The 16,899-nt window shown below is 35.8% G+C and overlaps 1 protein-coding gene across 2 annotated transcripts in view; it reads right to left on the bottom strand.

Moving 5' to 3' along the window:
* Nucleotides 1-16,899, bottom strand: part of nbeal1 (neurobeachin-like 1) — a 136,955-nt gene that overhangs the window by 33,287 nt on the left and 86,769 nt on the right. For both annotated transcript variants that reach the window (XM_056459402.1, XM_056459403.1), the window contains 12 exons: nucleotides 16,464-16,639; nucleotides 14,407-14,695; nucleotides 12,441-12,752; nucleotides 11,934-12,083; nucleotides 9,614-9,771; nucleotides 8,836-8,960; nucleotides 8,614-8,737; nucleotides 6,920-7,068; nucleotides 6,316-6,449; nucleotides 4,936-5,037; nucleotides 1,698-1,793; nucleotides 1,494-1,618 (listed from right to left, as the gene is read on the bottom strand). In XM_056459402.1, coding sequence (XP_056315377.1) covers nucleotides 1,494-1,618; nucleotides 1,698-1,793; nucleotides 4,936-5,037; nucleotides 6,316-6,449; nucleotides 6,920-7,068; nucleotides 8,614-8,737; nucleotides 8,836-8,960; nucleotides 9,614-9,771; nucleotides 11,934-12,083; nucleotides 12,441-12,752; nucleotides 14,407-14,695; nucleotides 16,464-16,639 — 1,940 coding nt within the window. The remainder of the gene's footprint in view (nucleotides 1-1,493; nucleotides 1,619-1,697; nucleotides 1,794-4,935; nucleotides 5,038-6,315; nucleotides 6,450-6,919; nucleotides 7,069-8,613; nucleotides 8,738-8,835; nucleotides 8,961-9,613; nucleotides 9,772-11,933; nucleotides 12,084-12,440; nucleotides 12,753-14,406; nucleotides 14,696-16,463; nucleotides 16,640-16,899) is intronic.

Genomic DNA, 16,899 nt, shown 5'->3' with positions numbered 1-16,899 from the left:
GCTGAATCAACAACTCTTGAGGGTTTTTTTGGAACAACTTAATTGTTTTATGTTCAATCCACTGAAATGTGTAGAAACAATTAAGCTAATTTAATTGATTTGCGGTAAGAAAACATGAAGGATTTGTGCTGAACTCAGCATTTTGTACAGTTCAATCACTTAAATTAAAATAAACACCAGAAAGAAAAATTAAGGCCAATTCAAAATATTAATAAAAACACAATAACATGAAATAAGACTAAAATTTGTTTTGCACCATCACAATAAGCAACTGTTAAAGTCAGAATTATTAGCCCACCCCCCTAATATTCAGCTTAAAGTGACAGTTAAAGACTTAACTAGGTTAATTTGCCAAGTTAAGGTAATTAGACAAATCATTATTAAACAATAGTTTGTTCTGTAGACAATCGAAAAATATATTGCTTAAGGAGGCTAAGAATATTGACCTTAAAATAGGACTGTGTGATTAGTCAAAATCAAATTGCAATCGCAATCTGAAACGTTGTGATTAGCTAATCGCAAAAGGCTGTGATATAGAATACATATATATTATTTAATTTCCCCCACCCAGAGCATATGTGTGACAGTCCTACTAGCCAATTGAGTGAGCTCACTTTCGTTCTGCCCAATCAGAATTGTTCAACTGAACTATGCAGAACGCCCACAATTAAAAAAAGGAGAAAAAAAAGGAAAACAAACAGGAAAGCAGACAAGTGGGATAAAGGCATCTGCTGCTTCAGAAGCATTAATAGACGAATTAATATCAAAGAAAAACAGCATTGGTAATAGCAACGCACTATATTCTGTGTTACAATATACTGTATATTATGCTCTGTATACTGTTTTACATCTGCACAAATCCGCACTCCTTGCCATATGCCCTTAAGTGTAATTGTATTGTTTACAAATTTATTTTTATTTATATTTTTAGATTACATTATATGTATAATTGTATTTATTGTAATTTATTTTTAAAAATTCAACTTTTTGTATTAATATTATATGTTATGCACCTAGAGTCTGAGAGAAACGCAATTTCAATTCTCTTTTGTCCTGTACATGTGGTTGAATTGACAATAAAGCTGACTTTGACTTGAATATGGGAATATATTGGTGTCAATGTCACAGACACCATACAAAAACAGGTTTAACAGAATTGATGCCAAGGCTTACACATTATTGCGCTGAAGCTTGACTATAAAGTTAAATAGCAAATTAAATCACAATATCTGTCAAAAAAAAAAATAATAATAATAATAATTAAAAAAATGTAAATAAAATACTAAATATCGCATTTCCCCAAATAAAACAAATAAGACTTTCTCCAGAAGAAAAAATATTGTAGGAAATACTGTGAAAAATTTCAACATCATTTGGGAAATATTTGAAAAGAAAGAAAGAAATTCAAAGGAGAGCAAATATATTCAACTGTATATTAATATGTATAGTTTGTTCTGACTTAAGAAACACATGAACACAAGACAGAAACGCACTTCTCTCTGACGGCTTTGGCGTTCCTCTCGTTCTGCACAGCCACAGGTTTGGACAGATCTCTGAAAACCCGCGGATCAGACAGATCCAGCTCCTCTGAGGTATAATCTGACAGGATCCAAGGGAACTAAACCACCAGAAAAGCTCATTAATATATGAACGGTGATCATACAGTAGTTGAAAGACTGAGTGTGAATGTCACTCACCACAGGATACTGAGCCAGATCATTATACGTCCTCCCCGCGATGGTGTTCAGCTGCATCAGATAGTCAAAGTTGGAGATCTCCCTGTTCACCCATTTCTGAGGACAGAGAGAAGTCAATGTCAGCTTTAAGTCTTCAGTGTTGTCTGTACTATCCACCTTTTTCCATTATTGGTTGCATTTCCAGTTTGGGGAACTTTCATTAAAGAGCAGGTCAGATGGTATTTAAAAGTGTCCAGATATTATGCTAGAGCAGGGGTGGGCAAACTCGGTCCCGGAGGGCCGGTGTCCTGCACAGTTTAGCTCCAACTCTGATCAAACACACCTGCTTATAGATAGTTAGTGATCTTGAAGACACTGATTAGCATGTTCAGGTGTGTTTGAGTAGAGTTGAAGCTAAACTATGCAGGACACCGGCCCTCCAGGACCAAGTTTGCCCACCCCTGTGCTAGACTGTCCTACAACAGGTTTTAAAGGGATAGTTCCCCCCAAAAATGAAAAACTACTCACTATTTACAGCCCCTTAAGTGGTTCCAAACATGTAGTTTTTTCCTTTTGATGAATGGAAAAGAAGATATTTTGAAAAATGTTGGAAATCTGTAACCATTGGCAATCTTAGTAGGAAAACCAAATATTATGCAAGTCAATAGTTACAGGTTTTCATCATTTTTCAAAATATTTTCTTGTGTGTTTAACAGACTCATAAAGGTTTGACACAAGGAAAAGGTGAGGACAGAATTTTTAATTTTGGGTGAACTATCCCTTCAATGCATATAAATGTACTATTTATTTTTAGAGTCATTTCAATGCAGTGTGTCTGAATCCATTCGGGGCTTAAGGTCTGTAAACTCCTCCCTTTCCATAACGTAGCTCTGCTCTGATTGGTCAGCTGGCCAAGTCTGTTTAGATTGGTCTTTCATATCTATTCAATGTCAAATGTAATGTAAAGCTAATACAGCACAAGTGGGAAACATTCTCTTGAAAGTTTCTCGTATTGCTGCAGGGAAACAGACCCAGTCATTACATTAGCTATGTTTACATCCACATATTTTTATGTGCATGTTGGATATGCGCATAAAAAACGGTTAATGGAAACGCCAAGAAGCGTATCAGATTTGAAAATGCGCATAAATCACGTATGCATGTAACTCAGTAGGATAATCTTTTGACTCAATAAGAAAAGATGCGCATAAACTACGATGGAAACACTTTTACTGAACAAATTCCAGTGTGCGCATTATAAAAAGTCACGTGATTTTGTTGTAACAATCATCCGATGATAAAAATGTGTGTGAATGGGCAAACCAGCAGGCTGAGCACATTGTAAAACATCTGAAATGTTGTTTTGGTCGTTCTAAAACACCTTAACCATTTCAGTATTAGTGTTATTATATTATTAATGAGCTCCAAAATAGTCAAGAGCGTCTGTGCTCCACGTCTCACACCTTCAAACACCACCACGCGGTCACTGCATATCAGCATCGTCTTCTGAGGCCTTCTGAAGTCATTTATTAAATGAAGAAAAGATTGACGCAGCTTCTCCTACCACAGCAAAAACAGTTTTTACTGTTGATATTTGCTGCCAGTTAATCAGGAAGTGATGATTTTGTTCTCTTTGACTCGTTGGATGGAAACGCTGCTTTATTTGCGCATTAATTTAATTCGCAAATTTGGATGGAAACATAGCTACTGACTATTATGGAGAGTTGGATAAATGAGAGTTGGATAAATGAGAGTTGTATAAATGAGTTTTGTGTAGTTTGTTGTTCCATGCATTTGTGATATAAATGTAATTTCATGTAAATTGAATTCTTGTTCTAAATTTGTAAATACTTGACCACACTGTGTTTTGTTTATTCCTTCAGATATTCTCTCTTTGTATTCCCTATACATCTCCGTAATATGCCTGTGCAAAGACATGATTTGGTCTGTTGAAAGTAATTTGTTAAGTCTAATAAGTTGAACTTTAAAGGGCCCATAGTTTACCTCTTTTTTATGATTTAATATTAATATTATGGTTGTTCTGAGTGTGCCAGTTTAGGTTCAGTTTAAAACACAATTCAGATTGTTTTATTATAATGTGTTAAAAAGTGTCATGTTGGGGGCGTGTCCACAATTCGCTGATTTAGGGGTGTGTTGCTTCACATGTAAATTAGTTTCGGCTTCCCGCCCAACGTAACAAGGGGGCGGGGCCATGAGCTCACCCGCTCTGTGTTTGCAACAGAGTCAGACAGGAAGACTGAGAGGAGCAGGAGAGGATCCGCATTCAGTCGTACATGTATGACTCGGACACAGACCAAGCAGCGAGTACAAAATCATTTGTGTCTTTGTACAGTTTTACAGCCAACTGTGTGCTAGTTTCAAGTGCCGAGCTTGTACACAGAAACTAATAACCACGCACACTGAATTAACTTTGACTGAGGCACCGGATGCGCCGCTCGAAGCCGCGGCACGGCACACCAGACACTCTCTGTGTCGCGGCAGAAACATGAAGTGTCCCGAATCATCGCGCCACGCATTTTTGAATTCTAAACATAGATTTCTGCAATGGTCCGCGGCGCCCAGCCGTCGACTTGAGTGTACCCTGATAGAAACCTATGTTTAGAATTCTAAAACGCATGCTAGTTAAGATCACAGGGAGCTTCTGGGATCGTGAGAAATGCAAACGGCTAAAGTATAAGGGAGACTCAATGAGAAATGTACATGTTTGCAAACCTACCTAAAGATACAACCAATAATTCCGATTAGAGCGATAATGTGGAGAATATTGATCTTGTGTTGAGCCCAATGAGCCTTGCATCTAAAAATAGAGCTGGGGTGTTCCTTGCTTCATTGCTTCGACACACGCTGAAAATGGCGGACGTGAATCAACAAACTGAAGATATGATGACGCGCCTGTCAATCAATATTAGTGGGCGGGGGGACCGCTCTCCTACGTAAAGTTGCGGTCGGTTTGAAAACCGCTCCAATTGGTCCACCATTTTTTATGTTGTTAAATTTAAAAAAAGCACTGGGTGTGCTTATATCACCCCAATATGACAGTCTATACACCATACATGCACATATGGCTGTCCAAACAGCTTGAAAAGTAGATTTTTTACCAGAGGTGCCCTTTAACACCATATCATAGTGCCCAATGTTTTTTTTTAAACACTTCTCTGATTAAAAAAACTTGCTCCTATAATTCACACGAAGAATCATGTGGTGTAAGAAAAAGGTGTATATGGAATGTCTGCCTGACCTGTGTGAGTCCAGAGGCTTTGAGCAGCTCCTGTGGCGAGTGAGTGGCATGAAGAGACAGAGAACGTAGAAGCAGCATCCTGCTGTACACTTTATTACGCACCTGTCAATCAAACCACAAACAGCCAATCAGACAGGACAGTTGATAAATAACAGCAAATCAAAAATTCCTTCCACAGGCAATAGCACAAATATGTGTATTAAATCTGGGAATAAACAATTTCATAAATAACATAACAAACGTTCTGTTACTTTTAGAGCTTCTTAACTAATCAAAACAAAATCCATACACGCCATTGGAATTTACACAGCTGATATCTTGATCGTGTGCAAAATTGTGTGCATAAAAACAAACAATTCATGCAATTAATAGTGAACATCTGTTTATATATTAAGCAGAATGGTACCAAACATAAGGCTCATAAAACTGTTTTAAAGGGAAAGTTCACCCAAAAATGGAAATTTCCTGTTAATTTGCTCACCCACTGGTCATCCAAGATAATGTGACTATTTTTTCTTCAGTAGAACATCGAAGAAGATTTTGAGCTGAATCCATGGTTAAAAAGTGATGCAGTTTGGTGATTGCGTGACCAACCTTCACACATTTGTCATCAATGCGACAATCTGACTACATTAGCACATGCTGATGTACTGAAATATAGTATTGTAATATTGTAAATAATGGTCAATTTCTTACATTTAAACAAAACCTGTAACCATTCACTGCCATTATATGAATCACCAAGATCCAACTCAAAATCTTCTTTAATCTTCTACTGAAGAACATTAGTCACCTACATCTTGAATGACCTGCAGTTTTTGGGTGAACTGCGCCTTTAAGCATTGACACACATCATTTCTGTAATAACTTGGGTGACAAGAGAGGTGAGAATCCAAATGCAGTTATTTAAATATAGTCAGGGAGGGAAGGCTAATATGGGAGCAAACGGTAGCATAAGAGTAATCCAAAAGAGTAATCGTGGTCACAGGCGAAGAGGTCGAGGCAGGTGGCAAAACAACAGTAATGCTCACTATGAAAACAAGACTCAGCACTGGATGCGTGTATGTGTGTGTGCGATATATATATATATATATATATATATATATATATATATATATATATATATATATATATATATATATATATATATATATATATATATATATAGTCCCAGTAATCAGTCATAATGAGCTTCAGTTCTGTGTATAATCAAGGTGTGACCTGAAACCTGGTGTGTGACTGCAATGCATGATGGGATATGTAGTTCGTGAGAATGACAGGGAGTGTTCTCTAGTGATCCGCGAGGGCTAAATTGCTGGTGATCATAACAATTACATTCATTAAGAAAAGATAGAAAGCAGATGACAGAATATTGCTGACCTCCTTCTTGAAGTTGAGGAAATAGTTGGTCTGGTCGATGAGGAAGATCTCCAGAGCCGAGCGCCGGAGGTTGTACCTGCGCAGGTGAATCTCTCGGATCTGAGACAGAGGCCATTTAAAGTCCTGACCGACACCTGAAAAAATAATACACACTGTCAGAGGAATCACTTTCCTCATAGGCCTGTAATGATAAAAATAAAAAAAGTCTTGTAGTGTGATATACTGTCACAGAAAGTATTGTGATAAGTGATATTGTTTTATGCTACTGTATAATAATTACATAATGAAACAAAAAACATATAACTTAAGGGGGCTAATAATATTGACCTTAAAATGATTTTAGAAAAATTGTAAACTGTTTTTATTCTAGCTGAAATAAAACAAATAAGACTTTCTTCAGAAGAAAAAATATCATAGAAAATACTGTGAAAATTCCCTTGCTGTGTTAAACACCATTTGGGAAATATTTGAAAAAATAATAAAATAAATAAATAAATCACGAGAAGATGAATAATTTTGACTTCAACTGTATATTGATTATTGTGGCAAGCCTATTTCCTCAAACACTTGTTCAAACAGCTGTATTTCAGCAATTCGTCCTGACCTTCCTCTTTCTCTGCGCTGCTGTCGTAGAAGTAGATGTGTTGAGTTGTGAGCTCCAGTCGACCAGGATAAACATCCACCACCGTCACCAGTTCACAGTCCTCAGAGATCACCAGCTTCTCCTTCTGACCCGCCTCTTCTGAATCCGCCCTACAGATAGAGCAGTTTTAAAACCAATTCACAGATCTATTCAGCAAAAACACATTCATGACAGGAAAGACATTTATAATGTTATAAAAGAGTTAAATATAACTTTCAACTTATTATACTGAATATTATGCAGCACGACTGATATCAACAGTTTCATGACCATCAAATAAGCATATTAAAATGATTTGACACTGAAGACTGAAGTAATGATGCTAAACATTCAGGTTTGAATTAAAAAATTCACAGATATTTTATTTTTTTTTTTTATAAAAATATGATGGTATCACTTTACATAATTCATTTATTAAAATTAAATAACAACATCAGGTCTTTAGCATTTGCAAACATAAAGATCAAGTCAACATTGGTTAACATTATTAAACTATATGACTACTTGCAATAAATGCTATTAAGAATTCAGCACTTTGTTAGTTCTTGTTACAAAATGTATATTCATTAATTTTCCTTCAGCTTAGTCCATTCATCAGGGGTCACCACAGCGGAATGAATGGCCAACTTATCCAGCATGTGTTTTACACAGCGCAACCCTTCCAGCTGCAACCCAGTACTGGGAAACAGCCATACACACTGATTCACACACATAAACCAATTTAGTTTATTCAATTCACCTATGGCGCATGTGTCTGGACTGTGGGGAAAACCGGAGCACCCGGAAGAAACCCACGCCAACACAGGGAGCACATGCAAACTCCACACAAGATGCCAACTTGCCCAGCTGGGACTCGAACCAGTGACCCTCTTTGCTGTGAGGCAACAGTAATAACCACTGAGCCAGCTTGTCGTCCACAAAATGTGTGTGAGTGTATGCATATATGTATACCCAGGGCTCGAACCAGCGACCTTCTTGCTGTGAGGCAGTTGTGCCACCCACTGCGCCACCAAGCTGCCCTATATATATATATATATATATATATATATATATATATATATATATATATATATATATATATATATATATATATATATATATATATATATATATATATATATATATATATATATATATATATATATATATATATATATATATATATATATATATATATACATATACACATACAAACATACATATACATATACATATATATATATATATATATATATATACATATACATATACATATATATATATATATATATATATATATATATATATATATATATATCTATATATACACACACATATCTATATATACACACACACATATACGTATATATATATGTTTACCTTGTTAACCTGGTTAAGCCTTTAAATAGCACTTTAAGTGGAATACCAGTACCTCGCAAAACTACTAATAAAATATGATGTACCGTCATCATGGCAAAGATAAAAGAAATCAGTTATTAGAAATGAATTATTAAAACTACCATTTAAAAATGTGTCGAAAAAAAATTTCTCTCCATTAAACAGCACTTGTACACTTGTATTTAACTGTATATTACACTCTGTCCCTTTCTAGTTATTAAGTTCAAGTGTGTTTCAGTGATTGGCCAATGCTCGTGTCAGTCAGCAGTGAGACTCACTGATTGGCTGATGCAGGATCCTCCTCCAGGAGCTCCAGAATGTCGTCCTCCAGATCACTGACCTTCACCTGCTTCACTGCCTCTAATAACAGCGACTCTGCATTCACCTGCTGGTGCTGCACACCTGGACAAACACACACAAGACCACTCATCTCAGCAAACGACAATCACTAAAGTCACAAACGGTTCATAAATGGCTGTTTCTGAGTGTGTGTGCCTTACCCAGGTTGTCTCTCAGGGCACTGGCTTCCCTGTGGGTGTCAAAGTTGTAATTGCGCACCAGTTTGAGTCGCATGCGGGAGTAGTTTTCAGCGCTAGAGAGCTTCCAGTGTATGTCCTTCAGCTGTCTGCAACACACAAGCAGAGAGCTTTGAGTTAATGTTATATCCTGGCAAAATGATCATATAAAATCACCATTATTATTAATGTACCATTATTATTAATAACTTATTTTCACATTTTTAACATTGCGCTTTGAGCATGAGCAATATTTGAAGCTACAATGATCAAAGTCCCATGCAAAGGGAGATATTTGCTGTAACAGAATTCATTTTTTATTGTGATCATTATTTAAAGATCCCATGGCAATGTGTCTAGCTTATCACATGACATACAGGAGTCCCAATGATCTATGAATATATCGTATCCTTTTTCCCTTTTCTGTAAATATCGCTAAACATCCTGATTTTCCCTGTGTAATATGTCAAATTCAGAATCTTATATTTGCGTAAGATTAATAATGATCATATTATTTGATATATGACTGGTGATGGGTGCCACCATGTTTAGTCTACGCTGCAGGAGCGATCAGAGCTGCTGGATTTACAACATGTTTATTCATCCCTTTCTTTCGAAATACATGAAAGTAAGCGGCTGTTTCAGTAGGAGAGGAATATAATATAATTTTTCAAAAATAATATAAATTTTTAAAAGGAAATGCGCAAATCTCCAGCACAACTATAATCTCCTCCTGCTGTGTGTGCTGTTCAGAAGCGCTCACTTGTCGACCCATGGTCCTCTCTCACAGAAGAGTCCTCTGCGCGCCGCTCTCCATTGTCTGAGGACGCCGCTGGTCTGAGTGTGCATCTGCTTCAGCATGCTGTTGTACCGCAGGTTCTCCTGACGTCCTCGACGGCTGAACGGCTCTACAAACTGCTCCTGGAGAACGCACAACGGGAAAGTGTTTGCAAATCAAAAGGTCTGATGACTGTTAAATAGGAATATTTACCATTAATTGCAATTTTTGGTTTAGCCCTATTGGCGGTTACTATAATACGCAGCATACCGATTTTATCGCTTTCGTCTCATTGTTAACCAGGACGCAAATATTGTTCAATTTGGAAATCTTCATGTGCCCCTGCAAATCTGTCCTGGTTGAAAGATCTAGTGTCTTTTTTCCATTAAGAAAAAAACTAAAAATTCCATTAGAGACCAGTTTATTTTATATGTGGAACGCTGCGATTTCTTTTGTCGAGACCATACCTTCTTTGTAGATGGAACATTCCCCCCATCCCCTCGGTTTTCTTTTTCTTTCATTAATGAGCATATTTTTTTCATATTTTTGTTTGTGGGGTCAATTATGGTTGGTTATGTTTTGGTTGTTTACATAACTGTATTCCAGTATTATTCTGTTCAAACCCAGCAGATTATACTATGTACTTCACATGTCATGTACTTACTGTTATTCAAGTATCTGCTTAATTAAAAAATAATTATTAAACTAAATAAAATAATTTTTAAATGCTATTTAATTTTATGCAATAAATACGAAATTATTCTATTCTGTACATTACTTATTAAACATATAACAGTCTTCTATTGTCAACAAAGGGCTCTATTTTAATGATCTAGGCACAAAATCTAAAGCACTTGGCGCAAAAGCATTAAGGGCGTGTCCGAATCCACTTTTGCTATTTTAAAGGCAGAAAAATAAGGTTTGTGCCCAGGCGCATGATCTAACAGGGTTGAGCTTATTCTATTATTGAGTTATGGATGTGTTTTGAGCATAACATGCATTAAACCAATCAGAGTCACATTCCCTTTAAGAGTCAGTTGCGTTGCGCCATGGTGAATTTGCTATTTACATGGCGGACTTTGTAAGTGGCAACTTGAACGCTTCACTAGCGAGTAAACAGACCATCTGCAGCGCGAGGATAAAGAATGAGCCTCCACCATTCAGCCTCTTTACTGTCTCTTTACTTTACTTTTACTCTTTAACTTTCGTGGATAAGGAAATGGTGTTGTACGCCCTCCGCTGAAGCCTACATATTTAATTTTTTTTATTGTTAAGAACAAAGGTTTGTTTCAAAACTATTACTAAATTCAGTTCTAATTTCCAGCAAACCAATAAAAGAACTATAATAATGAAGTGTGGTCACAAAACACACGTCCTGTTCTTATACCCAATATGGTGATGCATACGTCTCCAAAACCCAATAGGTGGACAAATCTAAACTTGTTTTTATTCAAACAAATATGCATATAATAAACAATACTGCTAATAATAATAACATTATACAAACGCAAATTGTCATTAAGAAACTGAAAAAAGCCCCCCGGGATGAAGAAGTCATGGAGGTAGTGGTTTATATAATTATGTAGGAAATAATCATTTTTGTTACATTTTAATCCTTTATTTTTTTCATATGTAAAGATATTTTGTATTGCTGTACATCTTGTGTGTATTAAGCAATGTGTACGGGTTTTGGACCTGCATAGCTGCATTACTAACGCTCTCTGCACTGATCTTTAGACCAGCTTTTAGTCGATCAATGGCGCAGTCTATTTCAGTTCCTCAAAATAGCAATAATGCACCTTAACACACCTCCTTTATAGACCAGCATACCCATGAGTCCACAAAGTGGCGCAAATGGATTTGCTATTTAAACAACAGGGCGCAAAACATGAAAATTACAGTTGCGCTGGTCTGAAAATAGCAACAAATCGCACCAAACACATCTTGCGCCTTACTACTGTATGATAAGGCCCAAAGTTTCTCCTAAGTCTTAAGGGGGCTAATACTTTTGACATTACTATTGCTTTTAATTGTACATTTGAATAAATATTTATTAAAATTAAAAACAGTTTTTTTATTTCAGCCAAAGTAAAAGAAACTATTGAAAAATATTTTTTTTGTATTTGAATAGATTTAAAAACTTAACTTCGAATCAGTTCTGAAAACAGTTGTGCTGCTTAAAATCTTGTGAATACTATGACACTTTAATGATTAGTTTTGATGAACAAATGTATTGTCACGTTTGGTCACTGTAATGCATCCTTTAATAATGCTCAATCAAAGCATGCAGTTCTTTCTTTGGTACCTGAAAGCGTATCTTGCTCTCTCCTCGGTCTCGGTCCCGGCGATGCAGATTGAGCATGAAGGCTTCATAACAGTCCTTCCAGTAGAGAGCCATGTTTTCATGACCCTGACTGAACGTCTCAATCTCATACTGCTTCATGTAGGGGATGATCTGATAAAACACAAGCACAGCATGCAGATTTACAAAACACACCATATGACCTTACACCACTCACATTAATGTGCAAGTAAATTATATAGCATATTATCAAATATCAATTTAAGCTGATTACTAGAATCTTGAAAAAATATAGTAACATTATATACATCATCATGGCAAAGATAAATGAAATCAGTTATTAGACATGAATTATTAAAACTATTATGTTTAGAAATGGGTTTACATATACAAGGGGGCTAATAATTCAGGAGTGCTAATAATTCTGACTTCAACTGTGCGTTATTTATTTAAAAAAACATCTCTCGAAAGCTGTAGATTTTGGTTGATGATGAGGTAAAAGTCTCTTACGTATTTATCCAGGTAGACCCTCCACTCAGGTGAAGTGACGTACTGCTGGAAATCCTCGAAGAAGGACGGGCTGCCATTGGTGTCGGGGAGGGATGGCAGATGCAGCTCCATGTACAGCAGCTTGTGGATTTTGGACAGGAGAGTTCGCAGGAGAGGCACTAGAAACGAGTACGTGTCCTCGATCTGCTCCTCGCTCAGCGAACGCCGCAGGATTCCCTCCACACGGCCAAGGAGATAACACGCCTCGTCCTGAGAGTTCACTGTTTTCGTCTGCAGGATGCCGTTCAGCTTGGCTGTGGCCATAGCACACACCTGCCGAAGTGAATTATTAAAGGCTTATAGTACTGGAGCATGTCTTTGGGTAATAGTAGCAATATACAGTGCTGTTCTCAAAGGTTTGGAATTGGTACGATTTTTGTTTTTTTTATTTCCAGATTTTTTCCACCACATGCAAAAATCAGGCTTGTTTTCCCTTTTTTACCACAAATGAACTTATTTATTATAATTATTTGCAATTCTGAGAAAAACAAAAAGCAATTAAATTATTAAATTAATTTTAATTAATAAAATTTTTAAAAAATTTCAAAATGTGAAATTAGAATTAAAATACAACACTTATTTGTAAGGAAAGTGAAGGTAATTAAAAAAAAATTGAAAATTGCATTTAAAAACTTATTTTTTTATTTTCATCACATAAAAAGTCAGGCTTTTCACCCCTCACAATTGAATTTACTTATTATAATTATTTGCTATTCTTGCTAAATTTTCGAATTGTTGTTTCGTGTAATTCCAAATAGTGAAATCAGATTTACAAGAAAACTCTTTGTTTGTAAGATAAGTGGAAACTCTTCTAAAATATTTTTGAGAATAACATTTTTTTTTTAAAAGTATAATTGTGACACCTAAACTTAAAATTGCAAGATATTATATGAACTGCAGGATAAAATCTCCTTTAGCTTTGTACTTCTATTATTAAATAAAAAATTTTTTATAAAGTTTTAAGAATTTTGTTATATGCTTAATTTTTTCCATTTGCATTTTTCAAACAAAAACAGAACAAACACTTTCAAATGACAACACATAAACAAACAAAATAAAATTATATAAGTGTTTATAACAATTTTAGAAATACAATTTTTATTATTATTTAATATAATTTTTTTTTAAATTGAAATTAAAATCTCTTTTAGCTTTTAATTACAATTGTTATCAAATCAGTTTTTATACATTTTATTTAAGATAATCAAAACTTAATGTAAACTTCAAATTCTGAATGACAAAATAATCAATTCTGAATAAAAAAATAAATAATCAAAATTGTTTCCAGTAAGTCACAATTATTCTTTAATTATTCTGTGGCAGAAACAAGCTTCCATACTTTCGATCAATAAAATCCATCCTTGGCTAAATAAAATAAACTTCATAAAATAAATTTCAATATATATATATATATATATATATATAACAATAATCATACTGGTCCCATTTCACAGGGTTTCTGCAGGTTTCACCAAGTCAAGTGTAATTTTTAGTCATTGACTTTAAGACCCTTTTAAGACCATCACAAATGAAATTTTCGACTTTCACAGTGGAAAACATTAAAGTTCATAAAATTTTGTTATTTCTTAGCCACATATTTTAAATGGCAAGTTGAAACAAGCAAACTCTAGTTATATATATATATATATATATATATATATATATATATATATACACATATACTTTTTTATTAGTATAACTTTTCTTTAAAAAAGACTATAATAAACAATGCACAACACACATTTATGCATAATCACATAGAGAACTTTTAAACAAATGTTATAGTAATGATTTTAGGAAGATAATTAAACCATACTGGTAAATAGAGTTAATACATTTTTCTTCTGTTAAATGATTTTTATTTTTAGATGGATTGTTAGTTGTATAGGTTGGGTAGCGTGTGTATAGATGAGTTATGCTGCCTGACCTGTGGGTCTTCCTGCGCCATGAAGCCAAGCAGCAGTCTCAGCCCCACCTGAGAGAGCTGCAGCCACTGTGTGCCAGACGCGTACCACACCATCAGCCCATCCATCAGGGTCACCGTCTCCTCCAGAAGCTTCTCCGTCCACAGAGCTGGATTCACCAGACCCTCCGCCTGCAGGAAATCCTGCACCACATGCAGGAGGCGCACCGCGTTCTCTGTGTGCTGCGGCAGAGTGACCGCCGACGCCTCACGGTTATCAGTCACAGCCCACTCCAGCATCCTCTCCATCAGACTGAACACACAAGAGCAAACCAGAAAAACTGGTTCAGACTAATACTTGTGTTTGTAGTCATTAGGGATGTGTGATATTGAAAAAAATATACTACATATTATGTCAGGGAAGAGAAAGCAACACTACAACCTCAGAAAGTGACCAGCCATGTTTTACTGTTGTGTAAAACAAATCAAACCATTTGACAATGCAAACTAATTGCAACACTCAAATTCTAATATTAGAATTCCAGTAAATAAATACTAGAGAAAAGGAATAATTCAAGGTAAAATAACAAGGGCACGTAATTTCTGATTCCTCTTCTTTTAGGCTGTGAATCAGTCAGTTTTACGCTATAAGAGATCTAAGCTCTCTTATAAAGATAAGCACATGTATGTGTGTAACTAAAAGAAATACTGAGTTTAAATTAATTGTTATGAGAAAGTTTGGGAACCCCTGTGTACTGTAGATTCAGTAAAAATGTGAATAATTGTAACAAAACGTCTGGTATTTATTATTTTGTACTGTCCTGAGTACGACATTCTCCATTAAAGATGTTTACACATGGTCCAAAACTAATAGCTGAAACAATTAAAATAGTCCTCGGCCTTGTTACTCGATGTTCTGTGATTTTTGCAGAGGGTTACTTTAATACTTTTATCTATTTTTCTGTCTTCAGTAAGACATGTAAACATCTTTCATGTAAAATATTTCACAAAATAAAAATAAAAACACGCATTTTGTATGAGCGCTCTTATTTTGTTAAAATCATTCACAATTGTACCGAATCTGCAAACTGTTCCTAAACTTTTGCAAAACACTGTATTTGAGCTATTGATTTTATATTTCTAGTGAAAGGATGCCATTTATTAATTAAAAATTGCAAAAAGTTGAGTACAGTGTCAACCCTTATTTACAGTAAACTGATTTTAATATAAAATAACAGTCTTAATTAAAGGGATACCTCAACCAAAAATGAAAATTTCTCTATTTACTCGGCCTCAAGTGGTTCCAAACCACAAAAGTTTCTTTTGTTGACAACCAAAAGAAAAGCTGACCTACCTGTACAGAAACCTGTAACCATTCGTTCGTTTGTTCGTTCGTTCGTTCGTTCGTTCGTTCGTTCGTTCGTTCGTTCATTGTTTTTCTTTTCGGCTTAGTCCCTTTATTAATCCGGGGTCGCCACAGTGAAATAAACCACCAACTTATCCAGCATGTTTTACGCAGCGGATGCCCTACCAGCTGCCAACCATCTCTGGGAAACATCCATACACACTCACTCACACACACTCAAACACTACGCACAATTTAGCCTTCCCAATTCACCTGTACCGCATGTCTTTGGACTGTGGAGGAAACCCACGCGAATGCGGGGAGAACATGCAAACTTCACACAGAAACGCCAACTGACCCAGCCGAGGCTCGAACCAGCGACCTTCTTGCTGTGAGGCGACAGCACTACCTACTGCGCCACTGCATCACCAACCTTTACCACTGACATCCTAATAAATACTATGGAAGTTAATGGTTAGAAGTTTTCAGCATTCTTCAAAATATCTCCTTTTGTGTTCACAGAAGATAGAAACTCATAAAGAGTTGGAACTAGTAAAGGGTGAGTAAATGATGACAGAATTTTGAGTTTTGAGTGAACAATCCCATAATTTCCAGCATTAAAATGTTCAGTTTGGGCTTTTGTTAAATAAAAACTGTAATCCTATGTTTCTGTTAAACTAATATTTCAGTGTATCACTAGTCTATAGCTGCAGTGAAGATAAAGCTGTGGTCTGACCTGAGTTTGATGTGGTCCACGGGCAGCAGCAGCTCATTAGCAGTGCCCAGTTTGGTGAGGGCGGAGAAAACCTGTCCTCTGTCCAGCCAGGCGGAGTCATCGGAGCCCTCCACCCCTCTCCACATAACACACAACACCACCTCCAGCAGGACACGCGACAACTCCTCCTCTGAGCGCTGGACACAGCATAGAAACAAGCAGATTCACATACACTGTTCCAGACTACATGCACACATTTAGAGCTACATTTAACAACACATCACTTTTATCAACAACATGACAATTCCTTCCTCATTTCCTATTCCAATTTAAGAGGAATACTATTATCATGCAAATTAACTAGCAAAATATTATATATCATCATCATCATCATCATCATAGCAAAGGCAAAAGAAATTGGTTATTAGAAAATAGTTTGATTTGATTTATTTATTTT

Source organism: Danio aesculapii, chromosome 6 (genome assembly GCF_903798145.1).
Source record: "Danio aesculapii chromosome 6, fDanAes4.1, whole genome shotgun sequence".
NCBI lineage: Eukaryota > Metazoa > Chordata > Actinopteri > Cypriniformes > Danionidae > Danio > Danio aesculapii.
This window is presented reverse-complemented; position numbering and strand designations above follow the sequence as displayed.